Genomic DNA, 22984 nt, shown 5'->3' with positions numbered 1-22984 from the left:
CCTGCTTTTCCATTCCCTAGTTTTTGGAAAGCCACTATTGATTAAACTGTCCAATGTCGACAGACTGATATATTAATATTTCTCCCTGCAGTGGCCCTCAACATATTTCTAATAAATCTTGGTCATTTAATAAATATATTTCAGATAACTTCTCGAAGCATCAACTCTTCCCGTCATTATTTTTAATAAATTTCAACTTCTTGAGTGAATAAACTCTAGTTATTTATGGGGCTGTTTATGTTTTAATATAATTATAAATTACTGAAAGCCGTGGTTTGCTGACACTGCTGGTCACTCCCACTGGGGTGTTTTTTTTTTTTTTTCCTCTTACAGTGAGTTTTCAGCTTTTTATTACTTTACTAATATGCACCACTGATAATCAAATATAGGGCAAAACTATTGGTATAATAAAATGAAGCTTTCCAAATCTACGAGCTGTAACTGTGATATTGCCGGCGGCAGGTTCCAAACTAGCGTTCAGTTGATTGCCCAAATGTTAATATGAATAATGAGACGCGTTTGTTCGTTCAGATTCATTTACTTGTTCTAAATTAGCCTTTGATAAGCAACATACATTGCTGGCCTTTGTAATTAATATGGTGCTCTTCCAAACAGAGAGAGAGGAAGAGAGAGAGACTGTTTCTACATGCACTTATTAAATGAGACATACAATCAAGCAGCAAAGGCTTTGCAATTATTTTATGAGGAGCTGTTATGACAAAGAGGTTAGTGTAATTAATGTTACCTGTCATCCTTTTACTAATTAAGCTCGCACGACAGCATCAACAGTTAGGCCAGACTAATTGATTTCCAAGCCAGCAGCCCCCAAACATATGTTCACGGCATCGCCGATCTGTCATTCACCGTTGACTCACTCCTGCTTCCATCCTATCGTCCGTCGGCCCTGATTTTAGGTGTTATTATCCGACACCTTTCTCATAGTTCCACTCTCCGTTCTCATTCGTCTTCCACCCGGCTCCTTTTCTTTCGGTCGTCTCTCTCCCCTCCTCTGACAGGTGGAGCAGGTCTAATGGTAGCATGGGGGCTGGTGGGGGTCAAAGGTGGGAGGTCACGTAAAGAGTCCATTAGTGCCTACTGCTAACGCAGAGCTTTATTGACCTGTGTGTTTGTGTCCATATGTTCTCCCTAACACTTAAGCTCAGATGTCCACTCATGACATCCACATATGCTCATATATGTGTATTTCTAAATACAATTTCTGAATGTGTATTTGTAAGTACAAACCTAATTGACATTCAGTTTAAAATACGTTGTGGTGGAGGTGAAATGTGTAAGCAGTGGAGTGGGCCTTAGAACATTCAGAATCCTTTAAAAGGATGATGGAGTTCACCGTAAAAAAATAAATAAATAAATAACTTGGCCTTACTCTTTATAGACTGTGTAGTGTGGCTCACTCTAAATGCCTTGATAAGGATGCTAACCTTTTTAAAATGGTACGATGTTGTTGTTTTGCTAATATTCTCCGCTCTAGCTGCATTTAAAGAGCATCATTATCCGCATGCTCGAGACCTTGCGTTAAGTTTGACAGAGGGCACGCGCCAGAGCGAGATGGCCGACTTTTTAAAACAACCGCAATTTCATCAATCACGGCTATGGGAGAGAACAACAGTTATGAAGTATTCATGAAGTATCAAACGTGCTGTCGTGCAAGCGAAGTAACTTGCGCGCCAAACCGACATCAATGAGACAACTGTGACGCTTCCTGTGTCTGGTTGAAAATGCTGCAGTTTAACACACCTAACAAATTACAGCCGCGGACGAGCTGTCACATTAGACCTCCGTGAAAAGAAATGACTCTCTCTCTCTGTCAAAGGGGAAGAAGGAAGAGCTAATATTAGCTCAGAGGCTTAAGTTTGTTACGTACTTCACGGAGAAACTCAAGACCAGAACTCCGGGGAATTCTCATGCGATCTTCCCATTGCAGCATACGCCACAAGCGTTAAAAATTGTGGGAAATGCGGCGAGATGGACGGCGAAAGGCACTTTTCGGGTGTCGCCCAGTGTTTTTGACGACCTTTTTCGTCGGATCACGGCGGTCACGCAGTACGCCGATCTCCACCCAGGAGTGATTAGCGAATGTTAGCATCCCCTCGTTTGTGTAGTCTCTGGAAGCTCTTTTCCGCATTAAACGCGCCCACTTCCCATTGCTGAGCCATCATGGAATACTTGTCGGACACTTCGTGAGAAAAACAGTTCTGCCTGGTTGATGTATTGAGAACAAGCTTGAGAACTCCCAAACGCAAGAACAAAATTATGTATTTGTTGTATTTCATCTCGCAGGAGCTAAAACTAATTTCTTCCTTCTTGTGGAGTATGTAACAGCCTTAAGAAGCTCTGAAGAGCTACAAACCGTCTTACAGTGTAGGGCTGGTCCTGAATCATGCTGCTCTGCTGGTTGAAAAGCTGTCAGTGATGCAAAACACATCAATAAAACAAGGTTCACATTATACACTCATCAAAGTACCAGCACACTCAAGCAAATGGCCAAACATTAGCGCGGTATGTCATGTGTGCCATCGAGTGGTCGTTGTTTAAATTTAGAAAAACGACCAAAGCTTTGAACTGTAGTTTGTAGAAATAAATAAATCCGTTTTTCTTTGTACACCAACTAAATCAATACTCCTTATTCACATTATCTAAAAAATATGAATTATGTAGCAGTAATAGGTGGTGGCTGAAGTGCTTGCTTGTGATCATATACATAAAAATGAGTATCGCATTATTTATCACTGCCTCAGTTTTGGATTCCTAGCGACTGTACGACTCGCTTCTCTTTGACTCCGAGACAAAACGTGCGCACATCGGCAGCCAAACCCTTTGCCGCCGTATAAAGTAATGATTACTTCTCCCTTGGCTCACATCTACTCTTTTCTTTCTTGCGCCTCTCCCCTTTTCTCTCGGTTGCCATGCCCAGTGACAGTGTTATTTATTACTGCTTGACAGCGCTGTCTTCTTGCCTTCAAATATTAATTGCTATTTGTACACCATCCATCCATCAAATTAGCAGCTCCTTCACTCATCACTTCACTCATTTATTCATTCATCCCCTTTGTGTTCCCTTGTCTTTCAAATTGCAAAGACTAAGTTGTTGCAGCTCAGGATTTCAGACTGGGTGTAGTCCATTAAAAGCAAAAATCAAAACACAAGCGCTTCCTTAATTCCTCCACCTAATTACTCATTCAGATTTTTTTTTTTTTGTTGTTGTTTATTTACAGTGTTAATTCATCCACATGTCCCCCAGTATCCACATTATCTCTGTGTTTCTTTAGTCAACCCATTAATCCTTCCTTTTCCTGACAGATTTAATGTGTCGTTGTAGCCTGTTATTTTCGTACTATTATTGTCGTATCTCCAAATGCCAATCACTGACTAACAGGACGGATGTTCGGTGTCTGTTCTCTGCAGGCGGCCGGTCCCGCTGTGGAGAGGCCGGCAGGGGTGGACCGAGCCCAAGGCAAACACAACTTCAATGGCAGGTCAGTGCATTCGTGTGTAAGGGTTTAACCCTTGTTCCAAAGTCCACCTTTGATTTGAATTAACTAAGTTTTTTTTAACAATACTTCATACAGTGTTATTTGTTTTTTTGCGTCTGATCGCACGTTTTTAATAAATTAGCCTATCTGTCTCTCCGCTCGGACTCATGGAGGCTGCGGGTGTTGTGCAGCCGAGCGTGCGCGTGTGTGTATGTTCTTGTTTACTGATATTTATGTGTGTTTCTGTCCTACTTTCCCGTCATTAAAGCTGTATCCTAAACCAGATCAAGGCCCTCGCAGACGTAGCCAGTGTACAGAAGCGCCATCATTAGCTCCCTACAAAAGACTTCCAAAACAGGGTCACACCACACACAGACCCGCACAGACCCCCCCACACACACGGGCTCAAAAATAAACCGCTACAAACGCGCTTGCATCTTTTCTTTTCCCCACTTTTTTTTTTTTTTTCGTTTGGGTAAACAGACAAACACACAAGTGAACACAGAAGACACATGCATACACTAATGAGTGTTGCTTAATTATGTGTTAGGGTGCAGAATGCCCTGTGTTTCCTGTGGGATTCTTAGGCCTGTGTGCGTGCGCGTGAGTCCATGTGTGTGCGTGTGCACGTCTAAGAAAGGGAGACACTAGACATACAGTAAGTATGCTGTATACACCCAGTATGTATATACTGGGTGTATACAATTATGTACCAATAGTATACTACTAGGAATCAGTTAAGGAGTAAACAGAGTAAGTAAGAGTAAAGAATTTTATCTTGTACTCTTTTATCAGTTTCGTAAATAATTCAATGTCCCCGTTAGTGTATTCACTGGTCAATGTTCAAATTTAATCTATGATTTTGATTCAAACCTTTGACAGCACGTTAATATGTGATCTGTTCCATAAATATTTAAAAATGAATATTAACCTTCAAAAGATGTTTTCCCAGTACAAGAGCAACCTTTAGTGATGCAACATAAAGTAGAGAAGTGGACAGACAGCATGTAGCTTAGCTTTAGCTGAGCAATGGAGCCCATTAGGAAAACAATAACCGTGGTTAAATGCTTTTAAATGCCTTGAATTGCTTAAAAAATATACAAAGCAAAATAGTTTTAAACCTGGAATCAGCTGTGCTTTTATGTTTATGTCATGCATAATAATTTCAGTGTTCAGTTTTTTTTTTTTTTTTTAAACTTATAAAGCTATATAAAGTTTTGATAAATGGCTAAAATTTCAATTCGTTTTTAACGTTCCTTATTGTGTGAGCAGTTGTGTTTCTCACCGTGTTGCAGTGTCACTCGGTAATTGAGACGTGACCTTAAAGAGTTATGTTCATAATATTTTCTCAAATTTTCCATTAGTGGCTGTTGCACAAATGAAAATTACTAACTGTACTTGGCAGTTTTCCCATTAACTTGATTTAACCCAGAGGTCTGCCTCGGACAGGATACCATGACTAACATGAAAGCAAGACAGTAAAGGAGTCAGTCGTAAATTTGAAAGTGTGGCTGTTGCATCAGTGATCAACATGCGCCCGTCTGACAACACTGACCTCTGTTAATGGACCAGTTACAAATGTGTATTTTAGACCAGGTCAGTACGGCCAAACAATTAATATATATATATATATACACACACACACTGATCAGCCACAACATTAAAACCACTAACCGGTCCTGCTGGGAAACTTTAGGACCTGGAATTCATTTATGTGGATGTTACTTATACATGTAGCATCCACCTAGACCAGACCAGACACCCCCACCCCATAGCAATGACACTCCATGATGGCAGCAGCCATCCACAGCAGGATGCAGCCTGACACAAAAACGCTTTAGGACCAACTCAAAAACACATGAAGAACACCACAAGGTGTTGACCTGACCTCCAAATTTTCTAGATACCAAACTGATCAAGTGTATGGGCAATGATCCACAGAGGACCCTCCCCAAAGGCCCCCACTAACCACATTCTGTTACCAGACACCCTCAGAAGACCCGTGTCCATTGTCCAATGAGTCACAACTGTTTCGGAGGCACAAGGGAGACCTACACAATATTAGGGAGGTGGTCGTAATGTTATGCCTGGTCAGTGTATATATGTGTATTCAACTTGTAGATTGGAAATCCAGGAGGAGAGAATTGGAGCTATGTGGTGAGAATAATGTGTGACCTCTGGCTGCTCAGCCCACAGTTGTGTTGTCCGGTCATGTACTGCACAGACAGAGGCACTCTACATAAAAAAGTTTACAGAGGAGCAGAATTTTTCCTTGGTGTTCTGTTGGGTCATTATCAATTTATTAGTCACCGTGATACACAACTCTGTCACTTGAATGTATGGACAATCAATCTGAACTGGAACTATTTCAGTTTGATGACTTCTTATAGTACCATACACCTCGGTGCAGTGAATGTAAAGGGAATTACTTAAGACACCCACTCGCATTTATTTCAGCATGTCTTTACTCACTCTCACACAAAACACCTCAACTGTGAGTAATGTAAAAGTGATGTAATGGTTTTTGCGGTCGTCGGGGAAACGATCCTTGAAATTGCGAAAAAGTCCAAAATGAGTCGAAGAACGCGGCCATAAATACTGGAATGGCAAAGCATACGTTAGATGGATGCGCGTGTTTGGTCGGCGGCGCACGGGTTTGGGCCGCTGTTTATGCTTTTTTACGCCCGTATCGGCCCTCCCGGTGTGTTTCCGCCTGAGTATTTGTGCGCCTTCCAATGTGAGGCTACCTCCTATAAATACAGTGATGGCTCATCATCATTTTAACCGCATGGCATTCACACCAGAAAACTCATTACGCTTGAACGTCCTTTTTATACGGGGGAAAACAGATTTACTGTAAATGGCTTTATTGAAATAGCATTTCCAGTATATTATACGTCTTTGTGAATAAGTCAGTGTATTAGAGGTGTTTAGAAGCACGGAGGTGAAAAGGTAAAAACAGACTGAATGTGAACGGGGTGTTCTTGGTTAAACAGCTCTATACATTCCTGTTGTTCAGGTGCTATGATACTGATATGTCTGGGTTTGCCTGTCTCCCTATCCCTACCCATTTCATTTTGCCTTTGCTATTTTCTGTCCTTCCTTTTCTCTCTTTTCGTATTTACATTTTCATAAAAATAGTGAAAATACAAATGGTATTTTGTGCTGAGCTTTTTCTGAATACAGAGATTCTGGACAGAACATCAATCAGGATGGAAGTGGTTCCACATTCTATCTGCTGGAAATATAATAGTAGAAGAAGAAGACACTTCATTTTCCCCAGATTTATTGATGACATTTGACTCATTCAGTGGAAGAAGATGATCCAGTTTGGATGTTTTAACAGTGCTGCCTACTTGGATTCATCTGTCCTCTTGTTTGAACACCACGTTGTTTTGAGCCATCCACCATCAACTGTTTTATTTTTTTTTGTAGTGCCCGATTTACGAAAATACTTATGTTGTCACCATTAAGTTACAAAAGTATCCTCAAAAACACCCCAGCATGTTAAGATTTTTTTTTCTACTTTCTTCTACTTTTTTTTTTTTAACATAAATCCTTAATCCACTTCATTACTAATCACAAATTCCAATGTTTCTTTAATTTCTGGCTTCTCATCCTTAATATTGCAGTGTTTCGGATGGCATCGTTTATATTATTATAAACTTCTTTTAGGGCGTTTTTGAAGAGGACACTTTTCACTGTGTAAAAATGCAGTTCGAAATATGGTTAAAAATACACACCTTTGCCAAATATGATGCAAAAAGCTACCATTAAGTTATCCAAAGAAAAAAAGGACACTTTTGTCCTTATCAGGCCATTATGATCTCATAGCAGTGGTTTTACATTTATTATTAACTCTTTTTAATTCTTTTTTTTCTCTCAATTTTTGGAAGAAACACTAGAGTTGTTTATTTTCACACATTAACCTTCAGTAACATTGCGTGTACTTACTGGTTTGTATTCCCTTTACTCTGCATCTCTCCCCTGCACTTAAAAGAGTAGCTTAGAGGAAAGAAAGGAGTATGAGAATGATAAATAAGAGGGATGAGAGAGTGAAATGCATTGAGGAAGAGAGTGGTCTGGTAATGCATATCCACCTTTTTTGTTATTTCTCCACTGTGTTTCTGTCTTTCATAGCGAGGATCAGTGAAGTGGCAGGTGGATAAAGAGAACACCTGCTCTCTTCATCTCTCTCCCTCTGCCTCGCTCTTTCTCCCTCTCCCCGCGTTTGGCTTTTTTTCCCCCGTTTCTTGTTCTCTCGTTGCTCTCCCTCTCTCTTTTCTCAAGTCTCACCCATTTTGTCTCCCTCTCACCCCTCCACTCCATTTCTTTTTTTTTTGCATTGATGCAGCCTGTCAAACATCTCTCAGAGAGAAAAAAAATGAAAAAAGGAAATGCAAATGGATCTCAAGTGCTTGTGTGTATGTGCGTGTGTATTTGTGTGTTGTAGCTGGAGTGTTAGAGATCAGAAGCGCGGCATCAGGAAGGAATAGGGGGAGGGCTGGATGCTCTTTCCTCTCTCATATTAATTCTATTCATTAGCTCTGTCTAATTAATTCAGTGCCTCCTCCCTGTTTGATTTCTCTATGTTACCTTCAGACCGGCCTTGCTTCCCTGTCATCTCTTCTCCCTTTATCCCTACCCCCGTTTTCTTCTTTTCTTCTCCATTTCTTTCTCTTTCCATCGTTCCTGAGTTCATTGTTATCTCCCATTTCCTACTCTTGGCGTCCTCGTATTGATTCTCCGATCTGAAGATGGCAGTGTTGGATGTTCAGGTTGTAGTTAAGACCAGAATGTCTCAAGTTACTGTTTGAGACACGGACAATAAACATCTCCAGAGGATGGATCCACTTGACTTTGGTGATAACCTGGGATCTGGGATGCCAGACATTCAGTGCATTCACTCAACCATTCCTGTGTATTATGGAAACAGCGACTGTCTCAAAACAATGGATCACTATCTACAGCTGTCCTGTTTGTTGTGTGTGCATGGTAACAGGACAGTTACACTGTTGTATATTTATACATATACTCTACGCCTGATGTTAGTTATTTTGGAGATCCTCACAAAGCATCCAGACTCACATTAATGTCTCTACTGTGCTGTGAGCAGCAATGATCAACCACATGCTGATGCCTTTTTTTTAAAGCTGATAATGTGGCCATCATTGGTAATAGCTGCAGTGCCTTTTCTCTGAATGAAAGAGGCAAAACTCTGCGTATCCAAAGGCTGTCATCAGTAGTTCATCAGTGGGGCTGGGACCTATTTGTGTTCTTACTGCTGTCCCCACCTCCCATTATGGTCCAGATATTTGGATCTGAAGTGAATTCTCTATGAGTTTTGGGTGTGTTTACACCTGGTCTGAACAGTCCCTACTTCTAAAGTGTATTCTGGGTCCAACCAGTGGTCTCTGTCTAGTTGGACTTGCCAGGAAGGCTTCCCTAGAAAGTGTCCAGTAGGCAATCTAATCAGATGAACGTCTTTTTATTCAAAGTACAGATAGTTCTGTACTGAATCCATTTCTGGGCGCTCAGTTCGTGACCATGTGAGCTTAAATAGACTGACCAATCATGTCCCAGTACAGTGAACTGTAGGAAGACACTGTGTGTTGACCATTATAAAAAGAAACTGAAATGATTTCTTTCAGTTTTCAAAAGAGTACAGGGATTTTTTTTTTTTTTAACCACCATTTACAATTTTTTGTTTCTCTCTAGCTCTCTAGTTTCCTGAAGATGAAGAATACTGTGTCAACAGCTCTCTGTGTAGAATTTTGAATGATATTTCCTCTTTAAACACAGACTTTGATGAGTCACATCTGTATTTAAGACACAAGGGAGGCCAGCACGACGTTAGGAAGGTGGTCATAATGTTATGCCTGATCGGTGTATATATACAGAATGTGTGTGAGAGATGGGCAGAGATGGAGAGAGAGGCAGCACCTGCTCTGCACTTTGCGTCTCCCCCCATTACCACCCACCGTCATCAGTAACCCTCTCCGTGGAGTTTATCAGCATCCGCGCCGCTATCAGTGGACGGGGGTTTAGGGATGGATGGATGGTCTAGAGAGAGGGAAACAAAACGCCAGGCAGAGTTAGAGATGGCGAGAGAGGGGAGAGGGCGGAACAAAAGAGTACGAAACAAAGTTCAGACGAACTCACTTCGGAAAAACACACACTCATAGGGAGCAGAGAGAAGGTCAGGAGAGGATTAATGGCTGTGCTCTGATAGATAAACTAATCAAACAAACAAAGACTACAGCACGCACACGCATTAAAACACACACGGAATGTAAAGCAGACGCACACACTTGAATAACCCAAACTAGACAGAGACATTGAATGCAGGGAAGAAACCCGTAGAGAAGAATGGCACAAAAAAAAAAAAAAAAGTTGTGACAAACAAACACGGAGCAGCCTGCACTTTTACTGACTTTGAATGGAGCGTCGACATTCGCTTCTCCCAGGGCTCCGTTTGCAGGGCTGGATTAAGTTTATTTCGCACAATGAATTCATTTGTTGAAAATGATGTGTCAATCTAAGATAGCACTTTTCCCAAACTCTTCCTCAGGAGACACTTGTTTGGAGACGGTTGTTATTCTCTGTTTGTTTGTTTGTTTTTTGTGCCACCACATGTGTGATCTCTCCTTCATCTATCTGTTTTTTATTTTATGTGGATATGTGTATGAGGCGAGTGACACACTGAGATGATGCTTGACCGTTGCCTGTTGCAGCCTTACTGGTCAGACTCTATTGAATAATCTGGATGATTTGTTTGAAGCCATCGTTTCATGATGGTTTGTAGTTCTTCCTAAGTTCCCAGCCTCTAGAAAACTATTAAGAGCTACTACTACTTCTTAACTAGTTTCCTAGAAGAGCAAATTGTTTGGTAGTTCTTTTATGCTGATTTGGTGTCACTACCTTATAGATGGTTTGATTGTTGTCACGTTTGCAGGTTGTTGTTACTAATCTCCTGACTCATTCAGATTTATCAGGTCCTGATTCCATTTGAAATGAATTCATTTAAACATAGTTAAGTTTGGAAACAACTTTTTTTAATTAATTAATTTATTTTTACCATTAAGAAAGACTTTTAATGTCATTGTTTTCAGGGACTTGTGGTTTTTCCACAAAATATTAACTGAGAAATGCAATGAGACGATTGGGGAAATGTGCGTATACTTACAAATATCGGTCTAAGGACTGAATGAATCGATCCCACATCTTTCAAATGAAGACAGGTTGGAAATGACACGTTTGTTTTACAGTTATTGTTAACTCGTATCTCACAAGATTATCACTTAAACAGATTTGTCCTGCACATCTGCACAATAAATGAAGTAGCTGTTTCTTCATCATGCCTTAGTTTATCAGATTGTATTATTACGGGGATCACCACTTTCCACAATTTAAATAAGTACTAAAATGAGTTTGTTTTTTTTAAAATATACAGTTCTTCCTTTTCTTTTGCCATTTGCAGGAGTTTGCTGTTCCAGTGGATGTGCAGCCTTTTATTGGAATGTAACAAAATATACGTTATGTTTTAATACTTTTTCTCCTCTTCCTCGCTGTCTGTGTAGCCTGACCAGGACGGTGGAGATCCTGGGAGAGGGCAGCCCCTTGGGTATCCATGTGGTTCCCTACAGCTCATCGCTCAGTGGACGGTGAGTTGTGTGCACAGGTTTACAAAAATCCATTCACATGCTCACTCAGTCACTCTGTGCACACAAAAAACAACATACATCTAAACATATACAACTTATAGGTCATATTTTCCACTTTATCCTTAAAAGTCCTTTCCTGTTTACCAGCCGTGGTACATTTTAGTCATAGTCTTATGACTGTTCCTGTTCTTTTCTGGTAAGGAACCTGGACACTCATGCTACAGTACATGAACAGGTCATGCACACACACACACACACAGTGGGAAAAAAAAGAAGAAAAGGAAGACAAAATTGCCCGGCCAGGGCAGCACTTGTCTTTGGGTGTGTGACAGTCAGACAGTGGATGGGGGATTTCCTAAATGAAAGCAGGATGACTTTTTTATGACTGTTCTCATGACACACCTGACCCCACCAATCTCCTTAAATTCCTCTCACTCTGTCTCTGTCCTCCTCTTCCTCTCTTTCTCTTTTTTCTCGACCCTCTCCTCCCTCTTCCCTGAATGCCAACATGTTTCCACCCTTTTTACGAGCGTCTCTGTGATCGAGTTTTTTTTTTTTTTTGTTGGCCTCAGTGTCATCCTCTCTGTTTTGTTAAGATCAGTTTATGTCAAAGAATGAAGGAATAAGGATGGAAGAGTTTCTATGTATGTCTCTTTGTTATCTTAAATGTGTGGTTGATTACTTGCCGCTGTGACTGCCTTCTACCTGGTTTGTCAGTCTGTGCTGGCATTTCACCGGCTGCTTGTGAATGAAATGAATGCTTTCACATCTGCTCCTTTATTGCATGTTAATCCGCTCCTCTGCTCAGCTTTATTTCTTCTTTATGTGTGTGTTTGTCTGCAGTGTTGTCCTCGTTAATCTGCAGCTTCCTCTTGTTATTTGCTAGATAATTAGCTTTTCTTTCAATTAATGGGGAAAATGAGACTGTGAAAAATAGTTGGGGTGAGTGTCTGACATCACTGTGTGTAAGTAAACTGTCCCATCGGAGACCTCTTCTGGGAAATGCTGATGAAAAGTTAGTCAAAAAAGTGTGTGCTTGCTAATCTATGAGAGATGCATCCTTGAATGCCCTTCTCTCTCTCCTGTCAGGTCTCTTGGTCTGTATATCCGCGGAGTGGAGGAAGAGAGTCGGTCCCGAAAAGAGGGCCTGTTTCAAGAGGATGAGTGCATTGTGAGAATCAACAACACCGACCTGATGGACAAGACGTTCAGCCAGTGAGTACAAAGCCCTTCATCTCTGCTGGGACTTGGAGGTAGAAAAATGCATCGGACAATAGTTGCAAATGCACATCCCAAGGATATGGAGGAACAAAGTAGATGAAGGTGTCTCTACAGAAATGTTAGGAGTACTGAGTACACATCGTGAGAACCATTGGAACCATTGAAACCATTGGAAGTGTCCATCATAATTGTTTAACTTTTGGTTAATGCAGTGAGAGAGAAAAATTATCTTTGCATGCAACTGGATAGTCCTACAACCAGTCAGAGTAGTTTTGGTAATTTGTTGACCCTGTGCACTTCAGATCCCAGAATGCATCCCATGGGCGTCATCAAATATGCTGCTGTTCCAATTCCAGAATGAATACTGCGTCTTCTTGTCCTCTAGAGTTTGGATTTCAGATTTTTCTGAGCTATCAAGTACACAAGTCCGAAGTTCTGAAGTAAACTCCACTGCGCTCAGATGATGTGTATCTTTAATTCACTGCTATTCCTCCGCCCATCACCCCATAAAGTCCGCCCCAAACACCCTGGCGGATCTTGGCCGGAATATAATCATTTACCAAGGGAGCGACTCCAGTCACCGATTTTTCCACCCCGAAGGTTTGGTTGTTGAAAGTCAGGCTGACTTCCTGACTATACAGTTATTATTAGACGTGTCACCCAAGATCTTTGTGTTCAACATAATCAGCAAAAGAGAAGTCAAGGTCCAAATCCGTCCCGTTTCCTTTTCTTTTCCCTTCCAACGCTCAGAGAACAATATCTGCAACAATAATGCAACTATATATAGAGACATTTTAAAACTCCTATAATCTGGGCACAGCATTACTTTTACTTTTTTTTTCTTTGCTTTTCCATTGTCAGAGGACTTGCATCACTGTGGTGCTTCCGTCACAAAGAACGGCAGAAAAGACAAATTAAACCATGAATACGTGCACGTCTGTTAGAGCTGCCGTTCTGTGGATTCTCCATCCATCTGATTCCCTGAAGGGAAGAACTGTCTCAGATTTCCTCTACTGTACCACAGAATCACCTGAAAAGAAGTACATTAACATGAGAGTATTTGAGGATGTAACGTGACTACAGAGCGTTATAATGAGAAAAAGACACACCTGTAAAGCCGATTGCCGCAGATTACAGAGACTGATGCGGATGTTGTCACGATTACACCACATTACAGCATCTATGTAGTCTGCACAACCAGCTCTTGTCCAGTGTTCAGTGTGGTAATAAGATTATATGTGAGGTATTTTATGCCGTACTGTAGGTAAATGGATTATCATCGGAGAGGTTTGCACCTATTGTTCGAAGACAGGTGTACAGTCCCGTGGGCTCGCTCTCCCAAACACCACTTCACGCACACATGCCAACACACGGACAGTTTCCCCCCCCTTACACGTTCAGTTTTAAGCACATATCCTCAAACAAGCAAACAAAGGGTGACACATTTCAATAACAACGAAACAAGCCGGGTTTAATCTCGCGTGAAATGTATCCGAGCAAATTTGAGTGGGATCTTACGCTCAGAAACTCTCTTGCCCTTATTGTTCCGTCATGTCAAGTGAATTGTGATATGTGGCTTGAACCGGGGAAATACGTCTAAGTAGGTCACTGAAAGTCCACCGGTCGCTGCGAATGCTGCGCCGACACACAGACGCACACGCGGCCATTGTCTCTGCTCGGCAGCTGCATTGAGGGAAGCTGCTTGATTAGAATATCATTTTTACACAACGGCGCCTGCACACGTCGTCCAATCGGGAGCGACAATGATATCATCTGTCCACAATGATCTCAATACGCGCATCAACACGCAGCGCGGCCTCCGTATCTGCTCTCGGGCTATTGTGTTGTGTTCTCAATAGAATAAAATCACCTCAAGTGTGATCACTGAGCAAGGTGTGACAGTAACACTTGCTCAGGCGGCCCTCTGTGTCGAATGCTTTCAGTATGCAAATCCTGCGCGAGGAGACTGGAGAAGAGATGACCACCCATCTACTCGCACACCCACTCACAGAGACCACTCTCTCCCTGTGGATCATTCACAGATGCTGGCTGTCAGAGTTACATACAGAATATAATCGCTTTGTACCTTGGTGCTCAGTGAGGCTGGCAGGCATGAGGAGTAAAATAGTTTACACTCTGTGCGCAAAATGGTCAATCATTTTTACTTGGGAATTAATGATTGGGATCATATTGGAGGTTGGTGTATTAAATTACAGTGGAGTCCTCCTTAACTATGACTCCTCTGTACAAAATATATATATTTGCAACAGAGCAGCATGTCGGGAATCTCAAGGTCTTTACGGTATTATCTACATTAAGATACAGTACATTAGTTAATCTAAACAGTAGTTAATCTAACACACTCATCTAATGTTAATTTAATGTGATTAATTGGGACAGTCAAGAAGAAGTTGTAATTTCTTTGTTATAACCTGTTTAAACCAGATCCTCCTTTCTTCAGCTGGGCTCAGGCTTCAGTAGTTTTGAACCTGTTCATCTCCGAATTCACTTCTTGACGATCCAGAAGCCATGTCCTGGAATCGTGGTTCGTTCTCCTAGGAAATCTCCATGACTCTCTATATTCTGAGTTCTTGGAGTCACGGTTTCCACCAGGTGCTGGAAACTATGTGGGAGGCCACTGAAGTCGTCTGAAGTCATTGTCATGTCAGTGAAGCCAGTCTGACAGGAGTTAAGTTGAGGCAGAAGCTACAGCGACCGCAACAGCTGTGATTGATCTGCTTGGCAGTAGCGTGTTTTCACTTTATGACTTATTTTTGAACTTGATTGTTTTTGATCGATGAAGATGGAACACATTGAGGAAATTTTAACTGAGGAGATTGGGAGACAGAAACATTTGTATGAATCGTGTTTGGCGAACACCATTGTTGAAAGTGAAGCAGGAAGTAGAAACAAAAATGAACCCAACTGGCAGAAAAGACACAGCGCCGACTAGTGTTTGGGTGGTGTTGTTACTGAGCGAGCCAGGCTGATATAAATGGTCTTATGGTTTAAGGGGCCAGAAATGTGCCAAGAAACACTCCTCACACAATTGCACCAGCGCAGGGCAGGAAGGATACTTGGATTCATGCTATTAATGTCAGATTTTGACATTCATCGTATCATTTGATTGCCGACCTTGGAAAAGAAGTTTTTCGGAGCGTTGCACTGCACTGCTGCCCTGTGACTGTTTGATTGGTTGATTGTTAAATTGCATGAATAAGCAGGTGTTCTTAATAAAGTGCCCTGTGAGCGTACTGTAAGCAAAGTTGATTGTTTTAAACTTCCCTACAATAAAATTCTATCAGGAGAAACTGCCAGTCAGTCTTAAGTTTAAATTTTTAGTTATCATTCCATATTTCATCTATTAAAACACGTATATATTTTATACATGAGTTTCTAAACATAGTCTCCAGTTACGGACAGCTCTAATCATTATTCATGTAATAATAATCTTGGTGGGAAACAATAGGGGAGTAATCCAATAAAATTTAAATAAACTGGATTTGCTCTGCCGGTTATCTGAGGTGAATGATGGTGTGTGCCGATCGCTGCTGACACAGTGGTCCCTCTAACTTACTTAGCGTGATCTGATCTAAACTAATTCTCTGCTAAATTAGATATTTTTTTATAGATCATGAGACGATAATGGCCTCCTGCACAGGTGTCACGGCTCCGTGTCTCCTGTTCTGTGTTGTCTTGAGCTCATCGAAGGATAATAACGACGGCGGATGCAGCAGGCCACCAGAAGGAGTCACTGACAATTAGAAATGGACGCAAATATACAGATTAAAGTTACAGTGACCCGTATGATGCAATTTGGGAGATAATGAATTACAATTAACAGATTTCCGCACCATACATCTCAGTACTTTTTTTTTTTTTATCATCTTATCATCAGCTCAGTTTCGAAAATGAAACGCAAAGATATATGATGAAACTTTAGGTATATATCCTTTTAGTTGGGGTGAGGGTGAACCCTAACCCCATCTCTCCATTCATCCCTCTTCCCTTCATCCTTCCAGAGCCCAGGACGTGTTTCGTGTGGCGATGCGTTCCCCGGTCGTGCGTTTGGAAGTGGTGCCCTCCTCCAACAGAGAGCGCTATGAGAAGACTCTGATCGGTCAGCTCCTTTGCAACAACGCCGGTCCTAACAGCAGCCCCCGAATGGCGAAGACCAAAGAGCCGCCTCCTCCTGTCAAAGCCAAACCTGTATTTAAGCCCTCGGAGAATCTAACCACGCGAGCGGCGGAGGAAGCTGAACCTGCTGTCGGTGTAAGTGGCTCCGCTCCATGTCCGCAAATGGAGTTATCTCACTTAGGTAGCTGCAAGAACAGGAAGTTAAAGGCTGTACGTCCAAATATAGTTGTGACAATCCACCACAGTTTGACTGGATTTAACGAAATAAAATTACCTAAGTTACTTTGTCACATTAATTTACAGCAGGTCTCAGTTTCAGGTCCAGTGCTGGATTTTAAGGCATCAAATGCCACGATTTCAAGTTTTTGGGCCAAGAATTTCCCCTGATCTTTACAGTCTTTCCAAACTCTGCACAGGCTGTATTTTTATTTTATACTTATTTTTACGACTTTGAGGACATGTTAAGTGTTTTTTTTTTTTTTTTTTTCTTTGCCAGAACCGTCAAGTCTTTTTAAAACACGACCACGCAACTGTGCCGTCAACATCGCCATGGTGACATGGCTGACATTTGAGAAACAGCTGGCATGGAGACATCAGTTACTAAGCAACTGCCGATTTTTATTTTATTTTATTAAAAAGAAGTTTCTGTCTTTCTGCAAAGCCGATGCACATTCCTGTTATGTGCCTCTATACCCACATATAGACTCATAAGGTTCAGTGCAACTTACACGGTCATTACATTAGATCATTTCAAGATGGTTTCAGATATGATGAGTTAGTTATTAATCTCTAATTAAGTATCCACACTAAAATCTACTTTTCAAAATTAAAAACACTTGAGTCAATATTTTAACCTCTAAAAGCATTGCTCTATGAATGGATGGCATTGGCAGTGACTCATGTATCTATTTATATGTAATAGGCCATTACTTTGCTTTAACAAATATATGACATGATTTCTCTCTGTTTATGATGATAAATAAACTGAAGTGAGTCATTTAAATCCAGAGTGCAGTGGTATAATATTTCCTTTTAAATTGCAATGTTTCCATTGACATTTTCTCACGTAGCTTTACTTTAATGCGTCTTAACCTGACTTTGATTGTTGCGTGTTCCCCAAACAGACCCACAAGGGGAGGAGCGAGAGCCCCCACCTTAAGAAGAACCCTCCCCTCACCAGCTTGGTGGCCAATAAGAAAGGAGGACGGAGGCTGAAGATTGACTTAAAGAAAGGTGGGGAACCTAGTCTCGCTCTAACTATACAGAGTTCAGCTTCTTCACAGCTGATATTCCTGTTTCTGTATTTGCTTCTTGTCCCAGATTTTTCTTTTTGATGCAGCCTTGTCGTTTTCTGAACGGACTCGCCCACAGCTGAATCCTGTAGCGCTTCCTCTCTCAGCCCTCTGGCTGAGCCTCCTTCCTCTCACCTCTTCCTCTCTCCATCTCCCTGATTCCCTCTCTTCAGGGTCTATTAAGTCTTTATTGATCTGTTCATTTCTGCTGATATGAATTCATACTGGATCAAACTGCTGACTCGGCTATGCTAAAGAGACCAGGCTTAATGAGGTCTATAAAACTAGCAGAACCCCCTGTCTGTGCGTGGCCTTTTTGTTCTGGCAGGCAGGCGTCTGAGTGCTTTCATGCACGTTTGTGCGTTATGTGTTTCTCACCGATTAGCTTTTTAATCTCCATCACCTCCTCTTTCTGGAATATCCGCTCTCCGTTTCGTCGCACTCGTTCCTCGCTTCGTGTGTCTTCGACATTTCCTCTCCCTGCTCTCTGCCCTACACCTGAACCCATTTCTAAAACCCTCTCACCTGCAGATACTGCAGCTGCAGCTAAAGGGTTTAAGCGACACACACACACACACACACACACACACATGCACACTCGCAATCTCTTAAGGCTTTATATTCTCCCTCTTATATTATGTAGCCGGGAGCTGAGTCAACAACGTTTCGTTGAAGTCCTCCAGAATAGTTTTGGGAGGACGGATGTGTGATAGAGAAGACAAATATAGTGCAGCAGGGAGTAAACACCCGTACGGGTTATTTGTGCGGTGAGACAGAACCGGAGTTACTATTTTTTTCCTGCACGCTGAGCCGCTCTCACCTGTATATTTTCATGTTTGTGTGTCTAGGTTCAGAGGGCCTTGGATTTACCGTAGTAACCAGGGATTCTTCAGTACACGGCCCCGGTCCCATTCTCGTCAAAAACATTCTGCCGCGTGGAGCCGCCGTCAAAGATGGACGCCTGCAGTCCGGAGACCGCATACTGGAGGTGCTGACTGTTACTAGAGTCGTTTAAATGTGACCTAGGTTGAGTTTATTAACATAAAAAAAATGAATCATATTCGGTAATGATAGGGATTTTACATGGTTTTTGTGTGTGTGTGTAGGTGAATGGCGTGGATATCACAGGCGTGGGCCAAGAGGAGCTGGTGTGCATGCTCCGCAGCACGCGGCAGGGAGAGAGCGTGTGTCTCGTGGTCCTGCGACAGGAAGACATGTTCCTGCCCAGAGAAATGGTAAGAACCAGTCGCAGCGTTGCGTTGGCGGCGGGGACAGAAGGTCGTCGGGCTTTTTGGAGAGTCACAAGTCACAAGTTTTATTGTCGTTGTTCTGTGCAAAACAAGAAAATACAGCTGTTCAGTTCGGGGGCAATAAAAATAGAAACTATAGCAGCAGAAGGATATAAAAACTGCAGCAACTAAACACAATAAAATGCAACATATTCAATAAAAGCACACAGCACAGTGAGGAATAGCAGCATTTTAAAACGGTAAACTTAAAGTAATAGTGCCAATGGTGTCCATGTTAGTGCAGATATGACTTGGTGGACTGGGGAATAAACATGGAGAGGCTGAAAGTGTGAGGGATTTGACGACTTCAGGGCAAAAGCTGTTTTTTAATCTATTAGTTCTGGATTTAAAATCTCTATCTCTTCCAAAGAGCATGATTTCTTTATTCAGTTGTGTATTGGCCAAGAAATCTCAACGCAACTAAACAAAACATGCAGACAAAATGTGCGCAGCGCAATGCCAGCAGATACAGAAACATACAGCAAATATTCCTTCGAAGACTAGTAATCTCAAAATATACCCGATCCATTTGCAGATTGACGACATTAATAATAATTCAACACTTCCGAAGCTTTTAATCACGTTTTTGCCGCCCTGAGGAAATGATTGTGTTGTCCTTTGTGCTACTTGCAGCGTGTGTCTGTGTTTGAGGATGATGTGAGTATTTGCACTGAGTTCCTGTATTCGTCTGTGCCGTATTTGCAGCACGAGTGTTGTCACATCGATTAAAAGCCTTTTGCTTTTTTAGTCTATTTGCATGTGTTTTCTTCAGCTGCGGCGCTCTGAGCTCTTCTCAGCAGCTGAACAATGAAGACTGTGCTCTCGGTGTTCGAATTTCAACTCCCACTAATTTTGCAGTTTTTTGGTCCAATCAACAGACTTGCCCGGACGGTGCAGAGCTCAGCGCCTCTTTTTTATAGACATATATTTACCCCAGATGTTTCTGAATGACCATGACTCACTTCCCTGTACAATAATAATCTCTTTTTTCGACTTTGTTTTTGAGAACTCCATTTGGGTTGAATCAGCTGAGCTCATTGTAAAGCTTTACACTCCTAAATAACATACTCTTTTGTCTTCCCCTTCCACATGCAATGTCTACGCTGTATGCCTCCACTGTTTTTAATAATAAACGCTCTTCAATTCAGCCTGTTTCTACTTTTCCATTCTTTTGCATGATCTGCTGTTGTGCACGCACTTACGATAACTGTACCTATTCTCCTGTTTTTCTGCGTTTCCCAGTATTGGCAGTAGTTCTTCGCAATCTCCACAACATCCAACTGTCTAATCATTATCATCTGTCTGTTTCCACCTGCTTTTCTTTTGCATCACCACCACTGTCACATCTGCTGATCACGATCACTTCTCTCCACAATGTTTAGGTGTCAGCTGTTGTTTAGCTGCACAGCCAATCCATGCTAGCACAAACACAAAGGGAATAATAGCAGAAATTGCTTTTTTTTTTTTAAAAAAAAATAAATAAAAAATATTACCAGCCACTTTGGGTGTAATGCGCGCTTGTCTCCTCTCTACACGCCGCTTACGTCTTTGCTTAATGTTTTCCTTTCTCGCACAATATCTTGTTTTCCTTTTATCTTGCGTTTTTTGTGCCTCTCTTCCCTCCGCGTCTCTTTTCCGCTCCTGTCGACTGATGTTTCCTCAGCGGCTGCCAGGAGGTTCCACTTTCAGACATGTGCATGCGACCCTGAGCCCCATAGGAAATTGTGCTCCTGCAGGCAGGAAAAGGAGCGATGTGTTAACATTTAGAAGCGTTTGCGAGTTTTCTATTCGAGCTTCGGCCGTGTGCGCATGTCTGAACTCGATGGCAGTGTCGTTCTTGTGAGGGCCAAGGCTACCATTTTGAGTTGTGTTTCCAAATAATCGCTTTTTTTCATCCTGTTATGTGTCCACTCAGAGCCTCTTTATTCCAAACGGTACGCCCAACGCTTCTACCGCCGCCGTACTATTACACAGCAACCTATGCCAGAAAGCTCCTCTGGTAGCCAGAAGGAGTGATTTATAATGTTCTGTAGCTCCCAGATGGGCTGTTGATGTAAACGGTCTACCTTTATAAAGTGTTCAGCTGCAGTAACAGCATGTGTTTCAAGGACACTTTCCAAACTCTTTCTTGTGTAGACTTTTAAAAAACTTAAGAGGAGACGGAACTTTATCAGTCTCAAAGGTAAAGGATGCAGAGGAAGCAAAGTATATATAGCTGACAAACTATACACAGTTTGTGTACATGAATACAAACTCTGAACACTCCAGAAATTCCCAGTGCAGACACATGGTGCCATGGTTCTAACATGATTTGCATACAGCGTGCGTCACAGATTACTGACCACAAGGTCTCTTCCTGGACAGAACAGTCAGAAGATGGAATAAAAAGTTAACCAGCTTTTGAAGTCAGATCAGTTTTAAATCTATTAAGGCTGGAAATACAATGAAATTTACCTTGATAATTTAGACAGCTCTACTTTACTAACTTTGAATTTCTCAGAGTTCAACATGCGCACGTTAGAACCAGACTAAAATATGGCTCGCCCGGTCAGGAAACTGGACTCCCATTGGTCCTGTGTTGTTCCTGCACACGCTCGCTCGGAAAAAACAAATGTCTGTAAACAGAAAAGCACGATGTCTCCCACAGGTGAAGTATTGTTGTCTCCGTTCTCTTTGTGTAATTGGAGGGCTGTTTAAACCCATGATTCAAGGACACTGCTGATATTTAAGTGACTTGCGTGCGTGTGCGGATTGTTAATGAAGGTTCTGACCTTTTACATGCTTTGAAAAAACTGTTTTAAATGGATAGTAGTCTCTCATGCACTGTGTATTTGTGTATCTTAATTATGCGAGAACCACATGTTTGTTGACCGACTTGGAAAACGAGAACCAGAAGAGAAATCAGAAACAGAACGTTAATGCGAGGCCATTGTTGGAACCCAATGAGGACGTCATGAAACCTGATTAAAGTTACGTAATTAGAACGTTTCATTTTTTTTTTTTTTGCTCCACTGTGAAAATGTACTGTTGTTTCAAGTCAAGTCACTTTCAATAAACATTTTAACGTGCAAAATAGATTTTGATTTGGATGTTGAGTGAAATTAATGAGACTGCAGATCGTGTTTGGGTAACTTAAGACAGATGTGGTGGAAAATGAAGAGTGAGCGTGAAACCTCGATCGGACGGAGCTGACTTTGTGCCGCAGTTCGGTTTGTGAACAGATTCGTTGCACGGTGCAGTTCAGGGGCCCCTTGGTCAGCGGAAATCATTTTGACGAAGTAATTCTGAAGCAGATGAAATTTTGTGTGTTTGGATGGATTTTGACGCAATCTGGTACATTTATTTCCACCAAGGATACAAAACATATCCACTCCAGTGCTGGAGTTTCCATGTGTTTATGTAGGCATGGTGGATGTGGGTGCAAACTTTTTGCATGTGCAGTCATCAGACTTTCTTCTTTCCTCCTGCCTTTCTAAAAGTCTCCATCTCTTGGCCTCGCCCCCCTCTTCCTGACAGACAGTGCGCCCCGATAGAAGTCACCTCTGTCTAATTAACAGCTGGTGGTGGATTTTACTCAGCAAATGCAATTACAGTTTTGTGTGGTGGAGCTGTGAAATCACTCCCTGGTTGAAGTTTAAATGTGTCAGTAGCGAAGTACAATAAGTCAACGTGTGTATATGTTGGATGTGAGGTTTCAGGATGGTGGTAATGAACGATCCAGAGTTACATACAGTGACAAGGGAGGGTTTTTTTTTTTTTGCTTTGTATGCAGAGGAGAGATGGATGCAACAGACAGTGAAGGGAAGAGGACAGAAATGTATTCAGGGAAAAAGAAAGGTGAGCGTCAGAGGTTAGTTGGGCCCGAAAACCTGGTGGATGTATTTCAT

At 41.8% G+C, this 22984-nt stretch overlaps 1 protein-coding gene across 4 annotated transcripts in view; it reads left to right on the top strand.

Moving 5' to 3' along the window:
• pard3bb (par-3 family cell polarity regulator beta b) overlaps positions 1–22984 on the top strand; it is a 208916-nt gene that overhangs the window by 57727 nt on the left and 128205 nt on the right. For all 4 annotated transcript variants that reach the window (XM_047600652.1, XM_047600653.1, XM_047600651.1 and 1 more), the window contains 7 exons: positions 3427–3497; positions 11075–11158; positions 12248–12373; positions 16402–16651; positions 17641–17749; positions 18657–18796; positions 18915–19043. In XM_047600652.1, coding sequence (XP_047456608.1) covers positions 3427–3497; positions 11075–11158; positions 12248–12373; positions 16402–16651; positions 17641–17749; positions 18657–18796; positions 18915–19043 — 909 coding nt within the window. The remainder of the gene's footprint in view (positions 1–3426; positions 3498–11074; positions 11159–12247; positions 12374–16401; positions 16652–17640; positions 17750–18656; positions 18797–18914; positions 19044–22984) is intronic.

The sequence above is a fragment of the Mugil cephalus genome, chromosome 12, assembly GCF_022458985.1.
Source record: "Mugil cephalus isolate CIBA_MC_2020 chromosome 12, CIBA_Mcephalus_1.1, whole genome shotgun sequence".
In the NCBI taxonomy this organism is placed as follows: domain Eukaryota; kingdom Metazoa; phylum Chordata; class Actinopteri; order Mugiliformes; family Mugilidae; genus Mugil; species Mugil cephalus.
This window is presented reverse-complemented; position numbering and strand designations above follow the sequence as displayed.